This window comes from Bufo bufo, chromosome 2 (genome assembly GCF_905171765.1).
Source record: "Bufo bufo chromosome 2, aBufBuf1.1, whole genome shotgun sequence".
Classification (NCBI taxonomy): Eukaryota; Metazoa; Chordata; class Amphibia; order Anura; family Bufonidae; genus Bufo; species Bufo bufo.
Window position 1 is genome coordinate 637,177,410 of NC_053390.1, and position 15,132 is coordinate 637,192,541.

General features: G+C 40.9%; 1 protein-coding gene across 1 annotated transcript in view; it reads left to right on the plus strand.

The window, feature by feature from the left end:
* The window catches only part of ZNF330 (zinc finger protein 330), a 38,995-nt gene extending 26,369 nt beyond the window's left edge, over nucleotides 1-12,626 (plus strand). Inside the window, exons 9-10 of the mRNA XM_040418486.1 lie at nucleotides 9,206-9,323; nucleotides 10,950-12,626. Of these exons, the coding sequence (XP_040274420.1) occupies nucleotides 9,206-9,323; nucleotides 10,950-11,230 (399 nt within the window). The 3' untranslated portion in view covers nucleotides 11,231-12,626. The remainder of the gene's footprint in view (nucleotides 1-9,205; nucleotides 9,324-10,949) is intronic.
* The last annotated feature ends 2,506 nt before the right edge of the window (nucleotides 12,627-15,132 follow it).

A 15,132-nucleotide genomic window follows, 5' to 3' on the forward strand; every position in this document is an offset into this window, starting at 1 on the left:
ACAGTATAGGAAAAACGTTGGCTTCTCTGGTGGCTGGGACAGTAGGAGTGCGCATTGTGGCAGGCGCAGCACTATGAAGTGCCTTTTGCGCTGTAGTATTAGAAGAATTCTTATATCTCTGACTTGTTTAGTCTAACCAGATACCAGACTGTCTATTACTCTATAATTCCTCTAGCGCCGTTCTATGGAAACAGTAGGTTTAAAGAGCACATCAAATGCTTGAAATAACTTCTTTATTAACTTCAACTTTTCTTCATGTATAACACTGCCGCCTCCACATGTGTTGAAAAGATATCACAAAATGGCGGTATGCATAAGATGGTGGTTCAACTGTTCAATCTTGTCATTCAACATAAAATGGTGGATATATTTCTCTCTTCAGTATCTGTACTCTCACTTTAAGTTATTTAAGCACTTTATGATCTCTCTGAGAGGTATATCTGAGGTCTAACTAATAGTTCTACTTGCTGAATTTGGTCGCAATTTGCAGTATGATCTGGTATGGTTGTATGCAATTTGGATTGCAATATGGAATTTGAATTTGGATTGTGAACTTTGTAGTTTGCAATTGGTGGAACTGTAAGTAAACACACATATAACTGGTTTAGTATACAGTTCTAATCACTATATTAACAGTGGGAACATTTATATAACTGTTTTAAATACCTATTTTGGCCTCTCTGTTTCCATAAAACACAGCTCTAAATGGAGTGAATGTCTGTTCAGCTTCTCTCCTCCGGTGTAATGATTCTAGCAGCTCCTGCTAGGGGAATTTCCCACATAGGCTGTGTGTGAGGCTGGCTGTGATTGGTCAAAACACTCCTGCCCAGCAACAACAGATTAAAGCCTCATTCACACGTCAGTGTTTGGTCCGTGATTTCCATCAGTGATTTTGAGCCAAACCCAGGTGCAGCTCTAAACACAGAACAGGAGCAGATCTTTCCCTTATACCTTATGTCTGTGGAGGCTCCAGTCCTGGTTTTGGCTCACAATCACTGATGGAAATCACTGACCAAAACACTGACGTGTGAATAAGGCATAACTCTGTGCTTTCTGTTGTTTCTGCTGTGTCATTGAGCTTACCTTACATTATATAATTAATCTTAAAGGCATATTATCTTTTCTGCTTCTGTGAACATAATATATAACACTTTTGTGACATCCAAACATGAAGTCAATGTAGATAACTCTGCTTTTGTCTTTAACACACAAACATAGGAACTGTATTAAGGTTATTGGCAGGTTTAGCTGTATAAACACACAAGCTATATTAGCAACCTAGGACAGGTCTTAAGTGGCCAGCTACACGCATAGTCCAATGCTTTTTCCTGTTGGACTTTTTCCACTGTTGGATTCTAGGGTGGTCGTTGCCATGGAAACAAGCAGTGTATAATGTGATGGAAAAATTAATCTAGTCAGTAACGGAAGCAATATGGATAATAACAATACATTAGTAAGTGCCTTGTATTAATGTTCTCTATATGATAAACACCATTTGCTGAAGTGAGACAACCCCTTTAAGTAAATAGGACTGAGGAAGATAGCTGGGCGCTGTACTCTATCTCATCATCCCATAGACTTGAAATGGAGCAGCAGAGCGCTTGCGTTCCCACCACTCCATGGGGACCGGTGAGAAGTGTTGATTATGGGACAACCCTTTTAGGCAAACCAGATCAATGTTTTTTATTCAGGTCCTCAATGACTTCAACAATTTTTGTATTCATGATTTCCAGAATACTACAGATATAATTTAAAAGTGTTTTCCAGGATGGAGTGAATGAGACTGAGTGGCAATACCAGGCACAGCCACTACAAAATATATGGCACTGTACTTAATAAACAGTGGAGGGTTTGTGGTGGTTACTGGAGCACGGACCCCTTCAGTCAGTGAGGGTGCAGAGTCAGAACCCCACTGATCTGATGGTCATATCTACAGTATCCTAAGGGTATGCCATTAGTATAAAAGTCAAAGAAAACCCCTTTTAACTAGGATAAATGGCAATTCCAGATTACATTATGCTGTCTATGGGAGACCCTAAAAAACACATGACCTGTTCAGGTTCCTTGTGGACTGCAGAAAACACTAAACCTCATTTGTTGTGCTGCAACATGTTCCTCTTGGGACATATTATGAGACTGTGTACATTATACTGCAGTACATGTTTCTTATAGTAACTGTTGTAAGTGTTTTGTTACTGTTGCTGTTTACAGCGGTGTGTTACTGCCAAATCATTCTGATCTTTCAGCTGTCTGTGGTGTTGACTTTGCATTAGACAGGCTATACCTACATATCAGAGCCCATGTAGACATTGGGCTCCAGTAACATCAACGTAGATGTGCTGAATACATACTGCTCATCTGGCACCAACTAAGGGGCATATTTATTAAGACCGGCGTTTTAGACACCGGTCCTAATATAGCCTGAGGCCGGTGGTTCCGCTGAAGTTATGAAAAGGTGCAGGCATCTTGATAACTTTGGCGCATCCAGCGCCAGTTCTAAATGTAAGACAGGTTGCTAGCTGTCTTACATTTAGACCATTTTCTACACCTGGAGCAGGCATAGAAAATGATAAATGAGACCGGCCTGCCGACCGTCCCCTTCCCCGCCTATGCCGCGCCCACTTATTTAGACCTGGCGTGAGCAGGGCGAAGTCCCAGATTGTGGCACAACTAGCTGTTGCAGCGCAATCTGCGGCTGAAATACGCCTAGTTTAGGCGTATTTCAAAATGATAAATGACCCCCTAACTGTTTAAAATAAATTTGTAGTCAGAAAATGACCTATTGTTTAAATCATGTTTTTATGTTTAATTATTTATATATATATATATATATATATATAATACACACACACACACACACACTCTCTCGCATCTTTAAGGCCCCTTTCACACGAGCGAGTTTTCTATGCTGTTGCAATGCGTGACGTGAACGCATTGCATCCACACTGAATCCTGACCCATTTATTTCAATCGGTCTGTGTACATGAGCATTTTTTTTCACGCAGTCCGGGCAGCATGTTCTATATACTGTATTTTTCACGCAGTCCGGGCCCCATAGAAGTGAATGGGGCTTCAGTGAAAAACGCATTGCATCCGGAAGCAAGTGCGGATGCGATGCGTTTTTCACTGATGGTTGCCAAGAGATGTTGTTTGTTAGCCTTCAGTTTTTTATCATGCACGTGAAAAATGCATCAAAACGGATTGCACCCGCGCGGAAAAAACTGAACATCTGAATGCAATTGCAGACAAAAAGGACTGAACTTGCTTGCAAAATGGTGCGAGTTTCACTGAACGCATCCGGACCACATGAAAGTGCACATTCACTGGTAGCATTCTCCTTTATGCTTTTCCAGCCTTTTTGCCGGTGCTTAGTTGTAGCACAGTCCTGGATAGGAAGGCAAAAAATATATACCAATGTAAAGGGTGGAGGAGTTGATGCACTCCTCTTGGTCAGTACAGTGGCATGTACAGTGGATATAAAAAGTCTACACACCCCTGTTAAAATGTCAGGTTTCTGTGATGTAAAAAAAATGAGACAAAGATAAATCATTTCAGAACTTTTTCCAGCCTTAATGTGACCTATAAACTGTACCACTCCATTGAAAAATCAACTGAAATCTTTTAGGTGGAGGTAAGAAAAAATATAAAAAATTAAAATAATATGGTTGCATAAGTGTGCACACCCTTTAACTAATACTTTGTTGAAGCACCTTTTGATTTTATTACAGCACTCAGTCTTTTTGGGTATGAGTCTCAGCATGGCACATTTTGACTTGGCAAGATTTGCCCACTCTTCTTTGCAAAAACACTCCAAATCTGTCAGATTGCGAGGGCATCACCCGTGCACAGCCCTCTTCAGATCACCCCACAGATTTTCAATTGGATTCAGGTCTGGGATCTGGCTGGGCCATTCCAAAACTTTAATTTTCTGGTGAAGCCATTCCTTTGTTGATTTGGATGTATGCTTTGGGTCGTTGTTATGCTGAAAGATGAAGTTCCTCTTCATGTTCTGCTTTCTAGCAGAAGCCTGAAGGTTTTGTGCCAATATTGACTGGTATTTGGAACTGTTCATAATTCCCTCTAGCTTAACTAAGGCCCCAGTTCCAGCAGAAGAAAAACAGCCCCTTGGCATGATGCTGCCACCACCATGCTTCACTGTGGGTATGGTGTTCTTTTGGTGATGTGCAGTGTTGTTTTTGTGCCAAACATATCTTTTGGAATTATGTGTTTTTGCAAAACGTAGCCTGGCTTGGATGTTTTTCTTTGTAAGAAAAGGCTTTCATCTTGCCACTCTACCCCATAGCCCAGACATATGAAGAATATAGGAGATTGTTGTCACATGTACCACACAGCTAGTACTTGCCAGATATTCCTGCAGAAACTTTAATGTTGCTGTAGGCCTCTTGGTAGCCTCCCAGACCAGTTTTTTTTCATCAATTTTGGAGGGACGTCCACTTCTTGGTAAAGTCACTGTTGTGCCATATTTTCTCCACTTGATGATGACGGTCTTCACTGTGTTCCATGGTATATCTAATGCCTTGGAAATTCTTTTGTACCCTTCTCCTGACTGATACCTTTTAACAATGAGATCCCTCGGATGCTTTGGAAGTTCTCTGTGGACCATGGCTTTTGCTGTGGGATGCGACTAAGAAAATTTCAGGAAAGACCAACTAGAGCAGCTGAACTTTATTTGGGGTTAATTAGAGGCACTTTAAATGATGGCAGGTGTATGCTGACTCCTATTTAACATGATTTTGAATGTGATTGCTTAATTCTGAACACAGCTACATCCCCAGTTATAAGAGGGTGTGCACACTTATGCAACCACATTTAAAAAAAAAAAAAATTTTGTTTCTTCCCTCCACCTAAAAGAATTCATTTTTATTTATTTTTTTCAATTGAGTTGTACAGTGTTTAGGTCACATTAAAGGTGGAAAAAGTTCTGAAATGATTTATCTTTGTCCCATTTTTTTTAGAGCACAGAAACCTAACATTTTAACAGGGGTGTGTAGACTTTTTATATCCACTGTATATTAGCTTGCCTATCCAGAACTGTGCTACAACTAAGCACCAGTAAAAGGCTGGACACACGTAAAGGAGAATGCTACCTACCAAATGTACACTTTGATGTTTGTAACCTGTATTTGAATAAAATTGGATTTTCTGCTGCTGAATCTGGATTTTCATTCCTGTACTGCCACTCTGGAACCAGTCTGGAGTTCTTTCCATACACTGAATCCTCCCACTACTGCTCCTGGTTACTGTGGGCCCAAATAAAGGAGTTATGCCATGGTAGTTGTAAAAAAAATGTCCTATAGTACATGATGATCTCTTTAAAAAAAAGAAAGCTAGAAGAAGCCCTGTACCTCACATGGATCCAGACCATTCATTGCTCTGTTAGATTCTCTTTAGCATGGTTGCTTGGAGGGCGTGTCCTTTTTGCTGCAGCTGAGGGGGCATGTCCTTTCTCAAAAGGATGTGTCTTTTCTCAAGCGGGTGTGTTCTTTCTGCTGCAGCTTTCTACCTGTAACTGTCACAGCTTCTAACAGCACATATGGCTGGTGGCAGTTGAAGGATGGAACTGAGCATGTGCGACCACTTCATTAGCTGGATATGCACAGCACTATACAGATTATACTCTTGGGAGTGCCATTATAAAGAAGTAAAGAGAATATCTCACAACTGGAACATTTTTGTCACAAAGTAAATTTCAACGTAACTCGTTTTTCATGCTGAATAATATTAAAATAACATTTAATTGTGGCACAACCCCTTTAACTTTATGGCGGTGAACTTACTCCTCTCTTTCGTATTTTATTGATAAATGTCAAAAGTGTAACATTTTTCCCAAACCCTTGGCGAGGGTTTGATTGCTTTCATGTAGTGGTAATCAGCGTTTGTTTGTTTTTTCTGGACATTTTTGATCCTTTGACAAAAAAGCATAGGATGAAACATGTAGCTGAGCGCAGCCCATTCATTTCAGTGAACGTATATGTAGTTTTTGAGTGCTGTTTAGTATCCACTAGCTAGACTTTTGTATCGCCGAATGTTTACCGCGCTGCAGGCCTGTCTACCGTAACAGGACCCGTTGACTTGCATGGTGATTGATCTTGGCAATCTATTACTCTTCACTGTAAACAGGAAGTCATTTTAACTGAAACATTCAGTGGAATTTCTGACGGTGGGTAATATTGAAATACAAATAAGAAATATTTCGCTAATTGCAATGCAACAGATTGAAACCAGATGCCAAATCATTTTTAACTATCCATTTCTGCAGTAGATGGAAAACAGATGCAAAATAATTTCTTAACTATCCAGTTCAGTCATTTAAAAAAAAAAAGCTCATTCCATCAGTATGTCAGATGCTTAAAGGGAATCTGCCACCACAATTCTGGCCATTAACTGTAGTAATACATGAGTAAAACTGCTGAGTCCAGATCACTATTCTTTATTTTTCTACTGCCCCCGTTCTCCCGCTGTCAGCACTCGGAGCTGCATTGTCAAGTCCTCTCCATTATGAAGGGTTTTCTGAGATTTTGATGCTGATGTCCTACCCTCAGGATAGGTCATCAGTATCTGATCAGTGGGGGTCTGACATCTGGGACCCCCGCTGATCGGCTGTTTTAGAAGGCACCGTGTTCCTGTGACCTTGCTATCGCGCTCATCCCCATTTACCATGTCCTCACTCGGCCTAGGAATAGTAGAGAGAAGGCCACGGCACTCACAGGAGCACTGCTGCCTTCTCAAACAGCTGATTGGCGGGGGTCCCGGGTGTCGGACCGATTAGATACTGATGACCTACTATGCTGAGGATAAGTCATCAGTATTAGAATCCTGGAAAACCCCTTTAACACAGCACAGCAGTCTGTCTTGACTCTGTATTTCAGCACAGCTTTAAGTACTGACAGTGTGGTAGCCAAGGCTAGTAGAAAATGCGTGATGTCCACACCTTATCTGTAGTGCTACTCATGTGTTATTGCAGATAATAGTCCAGAATCGTAGTGATAGATTCCCTTTTAAAGTGGTTTTCCCATGCTAGTATATGCCACAAATGCCAGATAGGTGCTCCTGTCTCAAGAACAGGCCTCTAAAGTGAAGGACAGCAGCTGCGTATACGCAGACACCCTCTATTACCCGCTAAGGGAGTTCTGAAAATAGCCGACCACCGTTTGGCGATTTCCAGCGGGCCCCTAACAGTGAATGGAACAGTGGCTGCATTTGTGTGACTTGTTCTCCGTTCACTACTATGGGACCTCTGAAAATAGCCCCGTTCTTGGGATAGGAGCAGGCCCCAGAGGTGGCAGCCACACCTATCTGAGATTTGTGACATATCCTAGCGATATGCCACAAATGTTTAGAAGGGAATACCTCTTTAAGCCCTTAGTGACCAGTCTGTTTTATGCCTTAGTGACCCAGTGTTTTGTTTTTTTTCTCATCGTCTCCTTCCAAGAGCTGTAAGTTTTTTACTTTTCACTCGATATAACTGTATGAGGGCTTGTTTTTTGCAGGCTAAGTTGTAGTTTTTTATGCGGTACACATAACTCTTTAACTTTTATTAATTCTTTCTGGAGTGGAAGAGTTTATTTTTTTGGCGTTAATACAGTAACTTTATTCTCTAGGTCAGCGGGATAACAGTGATACCAAATTTTTTTTTTTCTTTTTAGTCTTTTTTTTTTTTAGCTACTTTTGCACAATAAAAACACCTTTTTTGAAAAAGAAAATGTTTTTGCATCGCAGCATCCCAAAATCTATAACTTTTTAAAAAAATTTCTTTCTACGCAGCTGTGTGGGGGCTTGATTTTTTTTCAGGATAAGGACTCATGCACACGACCGTATGTATTTTGCGGTCCGCAAAACGGATCCACCAAAAATACGAATGACGTCCGTGTGCACTCCGCATTTTGAGGAACAGAGCAGCTGGTCCCTAATAGAACAGTACTATCCTTGTCCGTAATGCGGACAATAATAGGACATGTTCTATATTTTTCCGGAACGGAAATACGGACATTACGAAACGGAATGCACACGGAGTAACTTCTGTTTTTTTGCGGACCCATTGAAGTGAATGGTTCCGCATATTGTCCGCAAAAAAACGGAACGGACACGGAAAGAAAATACATTCGTAAGCATGAGCCCTAACTTGTACTTTCAATTGATGTCATTTTGGGAAACATAACACTTATTGATCATTTTTTATTTCGTTTTCTTTGTGGAGAATAAGCAAAAACAATTTTTTTTTTTTACGGTGTTCACTGTACAGGATAAATTGCATCATAATTGTGTAGTGCAAGTCATTACGGATGTGATACCAAATATGTGGAGGGGATTTATTTAATAAATTTTTATCCATTGGAAATCTTGGTTTATTTTTTTACTTTTTTTTTACTTAGTTAAATTTTTTTTATTTAGTATAGGTGATTTTTTTTGATCGTTTCTAGAATACATTGCATCGCTGTGCACAAACTTTGGCACCTCACAATCTTATTCGTGGGGTGCTGATGGAAGTCTACTCCCTCTGTAACTGCTTAGATGCTGCGGTTGCTAAGCAGGAGCCCGGCCTAAGGCTGCTTAGTGACTGCTGTAAATAGGTGAATCAAGTGTGCAGGAACAGCACTCAATGGTCCGTACTTCTTACAGGAAGATGCAGCAGCCCCGCACCAGCGGATCCAATCAGCCAGAGAATACGTAAAAATCAAACAGCGGTGGCAGCATCTCCCATCATTTCATCTTTATTGAGGACTTCACAGCATACACAAAATTCAAAATTAACAACGTTTCGGCTGTGCAACAGCCTTTGTCAAGCATGTTTGACAAAGGCTGTTGCACAGCCAAAACGTTGCTAATTTTGTGTATGCTGTGAAGTCCTCAATAAAGATGAAATGATGGGAGATGCTGCCACCGCTGTTTGATTTTTACGCCGTGAATAGGTGGTCACTAAAGGGTTAAGGCCACTGTCTCACGAAGACAAACGCAGCAGCCACAGTGCTAGTTAGCTATTTCTTTTGGCTGCAGTACATTTCCCAATGTTAGCAGTACTCTGCTGGCTCATAGAGGGGATATCTGCCTCTATCATTTGACCCCTCTAAATTCCCAGGAGCCATGCCACTTTGTTTCAGTCTTTTAAATGTCGATGAAATGTTCATTACGTTCTAGTGTACAAAATGTTTCTTGTTGGACTAACGTCTCTCATTGTCATGGACAGGCGTGTTTCTGTGGTGATCATGCTCGGAGCAAAGTGTTCAAGACTGAGAAGGGAAAGGAGCCGCCCTGCCCTAAATGTGGCCACGAAACTCAGCAAACAAAGAGTCTGAGCATGTCAAGTAAGACAAATTTTTCCTAAAAATCCAGTTTCTTTTTCATATTTTTTTTTCTAGTAGGTAACTGCAATATTGCCACTGATGTTCATTTCTGTGTAACCAGAGTGGTATTTGATTATAACTGACAGTACTTATTTTGATATATTAGTTAATTTTATTTGCCCTCAACTAATGTATAAAACATCTTGGATTTCAGCTTAGGATCTATTAAAGGATATGTATCTTTTCATGCCAGTATAGTAACCCATATATTACCGTCATATACATCTGAATATTGTGGAGTCTTGTGTAAAATTTTGGAAAAAACAGATCATGTGGCAGTACACTTGATTAAATTAATTACAGTAAGACATGCAGCATATTAACCCTTTCATGGTCGATTAGTGACCCTTACTTTTTTATTTGTTTGACTCCCAAAATAATTTTTGCGTTGTTACTTGACAGGACTTTTTAGAGATTTTTTTCCCCCCTTTTTTTAGGTTTAATTCGGAAAACTGCAAATTCTTGTTAAGAAATATATTTTTTGTAAATTATATTTTTTTGTTCAGTATTAAAACTGACACAAATTAATCACTGCAATGGGTTCCCCATTTTGTGACTATCATTTTGATATAGCACATGCATAGGTTTGAGTGAACGGGCGACTGGTGACGGTTTCCATTAGTGACCACATTTTTATTATTATTTTTTCCTTTTTTTTTATTTGCATATTTTTATTATTATTTTTTTTACTTATATTCTATTATTGGCACATATGCCCCCCAAAGAGGTAATTAAAAGACCTCTGGAGGACACTGACGTTTTTAGTTTTTTTTTACACTTGCACTGTTTCCACTGTAACTGGGGCATCCACAGGAGCCCCAGTTATAGGGGAAAACAGCCCCCTATGGGGGCATTACACACAGGCAATGCTGATCAGAGTCTGCTTAGGCCCAGCAGCTCTGCTGCTGCCCTGAGACACCCGGCGGTTGGATAACCGCTGAGACTAATACAAGAAGCCGCTTAGCCGGTTCCTGCTCTTCCCCCCCTCCCCCCTACACTCGTGCAGCGATCTGCTGACAGCACTGGAGAAAGCAAGAGTGGTAATAAACTGGTCCTGTCTTCTACTCAAGGTCCCCGCTGTATCTTACAGTCAGGACCCGACCTTCTCCTGCTAGATTGCAGGAGCTTTAATCACAGCACTGTACAGCGCTGGGATCAAAGGGCTGCCTGACCGTTTATATACATGCTATCTGCATGGCGTATGTGCAGATAGGACATATATAGCCATTGGGCAGTCCTCAAGGGGTTAATGAAAATACTGGAAACTATTCTTTGGGCTCACACCTTACTACTTATCCTTTGACATATAGACCATTTAGCATGAAATAAGCTGATTTCTAGGCTATGCCATCACTTTGTGATAACACGAACACCTTTCTGACTTTTATCTCATCTAGGTGCTGCTTTTGGTATTTTTCACAGCACACCGTTAATTAGCAGCACTATGACCTTTACCGATCACACATTGATGGTGAACAACTCCATTAAAGTCCTACCATAATAGATCAAAGATTAGTATGTACCTGTAAGACTGTGTTCACATCAGTTTCTGTCCCATGTATAACATATACTTTGTATATTCTTTAGCACGCACAGTGAAGTTTGGCAGACAAAGTGGAGCAGATGAAGATGATGATGATGGTGCTTCTGGCTATGAGAACTACTGGAAGAATCTCGCTTCTGGTGGTTCAAACCTAAACTATGATGATGATGAAGATGATGAAGAGGAGGAGGATGAAGATGATGAGGAATGTGATGAGGAAGGGGATAAGGACTCTGAAACAGAGGCTTCAGAACCATTTAGTCATTTGAATTTAGGCAGGACATATGCCAGTGGCTATGCCCACTATGAAGAATCCCAGGAGTGAACTGTAAAGTATATGTGGGTGATATAAGCATATTGTATAACATGGCAGTGATTTGAAGCGACCAGGTCATAAAATATATATAAAGGTTATTTAATGTTTTGTGGCAGTATGGTGGTGGTATTTTATGCAGAGAAAATTTTACACAAACTAAAGTGTGAGGTGCCGTATTAGTTTCATTTTCTGGGTTGTTTTTAATATTTTGCGTCCGCTTTAAAGGGGTTTTCCGAGCATACAATATTGATGACCCGTCCTTAGGATAGGTCGTCAATATTTCATTGGTGGTGGCCATACTCCCGGCAACCCGACCATTCATATGTTAGAAGAGGTTGTGGCGCCCTGGTGAGTTCTGCGGCCCATTCCTAGGCCATTGACCTTTATGTTCATCAATCACATGGCCTATGTGCAGCTCTGTTCCATTCAAGTGAATGGGCCTGGGCTGTAGTACCAAGCACAGACGATATACAATGTATAGTGCTGTGCATGGTAAGCTATGATGAGGCCGCAGTGCTCACTAGAGTGCAGCAACTTCTTCAAACAGTTGATCGCTGGGGGTGCCTGGAGTTGGGACAACCACCTTGTCTGATATTGAAGACCTATCCTGAGGATAGATCATCAGTGTTATTCTCCTGGAGATCCTCCTTAACATATCAATGGAAAAAGCTGTTGAATTAGTACAAAGAGGCCAAATGCTTACATAACAGTACCATTAATAGGGATCTGTAGGAATAGTTTAAAATGACCGCCAGCAAACTGTCCTAGAATGCGAGAAGGACTGGTGCTTCCACTTGCAGAGCTGCCTGGGGGGTGGTGTGTGTGTGAATGGTTGGTACCTCACTACACACTAGGCTGCTCTACAATAGATGGTAAGGATGTGATTTGGGATGAGTGAACTTTTGTTTCTAAAGTTCGGCGTACAAGGTTCAGGTTATCTAAGAATTCTGTTACGGATTCCGCTACCAGGGACCCAAAGTTATGGTCCGTAGTAGTGGAATACATAACGGAAATTCTTGGATAACCCGAAACTTGTACGCCAAACTTGAAAACAGAAGTTCACTCATCCCTAGATGTGATCCTTTCTATGATATGCCATCATGGCTGAGCAGCCTGACAGGATCACCACTATGTAGTATATGCAAGTGCTAGATTGTAATGTGTGTTGAGGCCCTGCCCCCTCATCACCTAGGCAGCTCTGCAAGTGGAGGCAAAAAGTCCTGCTCACATTCTAGGACAAGTTAGTGGTGTCCTTTTTTAAATAATTCCTGGAGATCCACTTTAACTGTAGTACTAATCCAATATTGGGTAACTGTTGCTCAGCATAAAAATGCTATTGAAGTGCATTGTGTATTGTATGGTTATTCCATATTTGTCCATGTATTAAATTACAATCAAGACCAAATCTTCATTCATTCTTTATCTGTGAAAACTGAAATTTGACTTGGTTATTGATGCTATGTCATTTATAGTTTCATTTATGGCCATTTTTTGGCTGCAACATAAAGAATAGGTGTGCATCCATTCCTTTGGACAACATAGAGCACAGGTATAGGTCATTACAGCTGAAGGTGCTGCTTATGAGAGGGCTAAGGATTTAGTTTGAATGAATAAATTAACTGCTAGTGGATTTTAACATGTTAGGTTTTATAATGTGAGGACCAAAATATCTGAAAGGGGTACTATGGTAATAGTTCAGAAAGTCTGGTAATCCAAAACTGGTTTCCAGCACACATCTTCTATATAAATTAAAAATGTACAAGACTCAAAGCAAAAACTGAGCAGAGAACCCTCCTATGAATTAAATACATATGACTAGGATTTGTGTTAATGTTTCACTTAAAGGGGGTTTCCCCATTTCCATCAATATCCTTTAAAATAATAATTTATGAAGCTAGCTGTAATTTTGTAATGTGTTTTTTACCTTCATTGCTCCTATATTCTGTTCTGGGCTGTGGTCACATGACTATGTCCATGTAGCTGTTTCTTATTTTCTGTGATATCATGTCCATGGGCATATCGTATCAAAAAAAAGGGGCAGTGATAGGGGAGTGTCTATGGAACTAGCTGGGTGGGAGGAGCTATAAATTAGCAGGGCAGTGATAGGGGAGTGTCTATGGCACTAGCTGGGTGGGAGGAGCTATAAACTAGCTGGGTGGGAGGAGATATAAACTAGCTGGGCATTGTTAGGGGCAGTGATAGGGGAGTGTATGGAACTAGCTGGTGGGAGTAGCTATAAACTAGCTGGGTGTTGTTGGGGGCGGTGCTGGAACTATGGCAGAGGAAGGAGAAGTGCATCATGGGTTTGGTTGGATACAACAACAGGAAGTGCTATATATAGGATGGAAACACACCAGAGTGATTTGTTTACATGGTTAAAACGGGTCAGGAGAGTCTAAACTGAGAAAAGCATGAGGAAGATGTACATGAGGTAGGCAACTACATGAGCATATCTGTTAAACAGTAATCCTGGAAAACCCCTTTAATAAGTGAGTTTTATACAGTTTTCTATGACTGTGTGATAACCCATAGTATCTCCTGTTGATGCAAGATTACAGGAATTTTGCTGAATATAGGAGGAATAGCATCGTTATGTTTCCAAAAAGGACTTGACAGTGTGCAGTGTCATGGTAGAATTTTTGTATGATCCCTAAAAAAGGGATCTAACCATATAGCCTGCAATGCCCCAGATCTTAGTATAGGGGTAAAAAAAAATGAAAAAGACATGACTTATGGTGGTATATGAATCTTCCTCCATCTCTTTCCAAACTCCAGAAGACTCTTTTTATTAGCAAAGCCTTGGGCGTTACCCATACAACCTAAAAATAAAAAATGAGCCAATAGGAATGTGACGTTTTAACAATGAGTGAAGTATATATCTATATAGTATACATCTGGACACAATTAGGATACTCCAAGCGAGTAAAGCAGCAGAGGAATTCCTTGTCTAAATACATGAGGTTCCCTCTGTAGCTGTCTAGCTTTGTACGTGTACGGCGCAACTGGACGTGACATGTACGGAACGCTGATCGGGTGGGTGCAGAAGCTGTGCCCGCCCAATCCGCGGCAGGGGTCCGGCAGTCACAGATAGCCTGGACCCCTGCTGTATGCGCTGGCATCGGTAAAATCACCGATGCTGGCGCATAACCCCTGCACGGCCTCTGTCAGCGCTGACCGCCGCACGTGCGATGTCTGTGCGGGGAGGAAGCAGCCATCGGGTCCCGCGCTGCTGTGACGGGGACCTGATGGCAGCCCGATGCCTTCCGGGAGAGCCTGTGAGATACAGCCCCCACAGGCAAGCAAGCTGTAAGCGTATTACAGTCTGTAATACACTTACAGCCAATGCATCACAATACAGAAGTGTTGTGATGCATTGTAAAGGGGATCAGACCCCCAAAAGTTGAAGTCCCAGAGTGGGACAAAAAATTAAAGTGGAAAAAAAGTGAAAAAAAAACGTCTTTTTCCCAAAATAAAGTAAAAAAAATAAAATGTAAATGGGGAAAAAAAGTAGACATATTAGGTATCGCCATGTATGTATCAACCGCCTCTATAAAAATATCACATGACCTAACCCCTCAGGTGAACACAGTCAAGAAAATAAAAACTGTGCTGTGTCACCTTACATCACTAAAAGTGCAACACCAAGCGATCAAAAAGGCATATGCCCCCCAAAATAGTACCAATCCGTCACCTCATCCCGCAAAAAATAAGCCCCTAAAAATAATAAAAACTATGGCTCTCAGACTATGGAGACACTAATACATGATTTTTTTTTTTTGTTTTGAAAATGCTTTTATTGTGTTAAATGTAAAAAATAAATAGATATTGGGTATCGCCGCGTTTGTAACAATCTGCTCTATAAAAATACCACATGGCCTAACCCCTTGGGTGAACAGCATAAAAAAATAAAA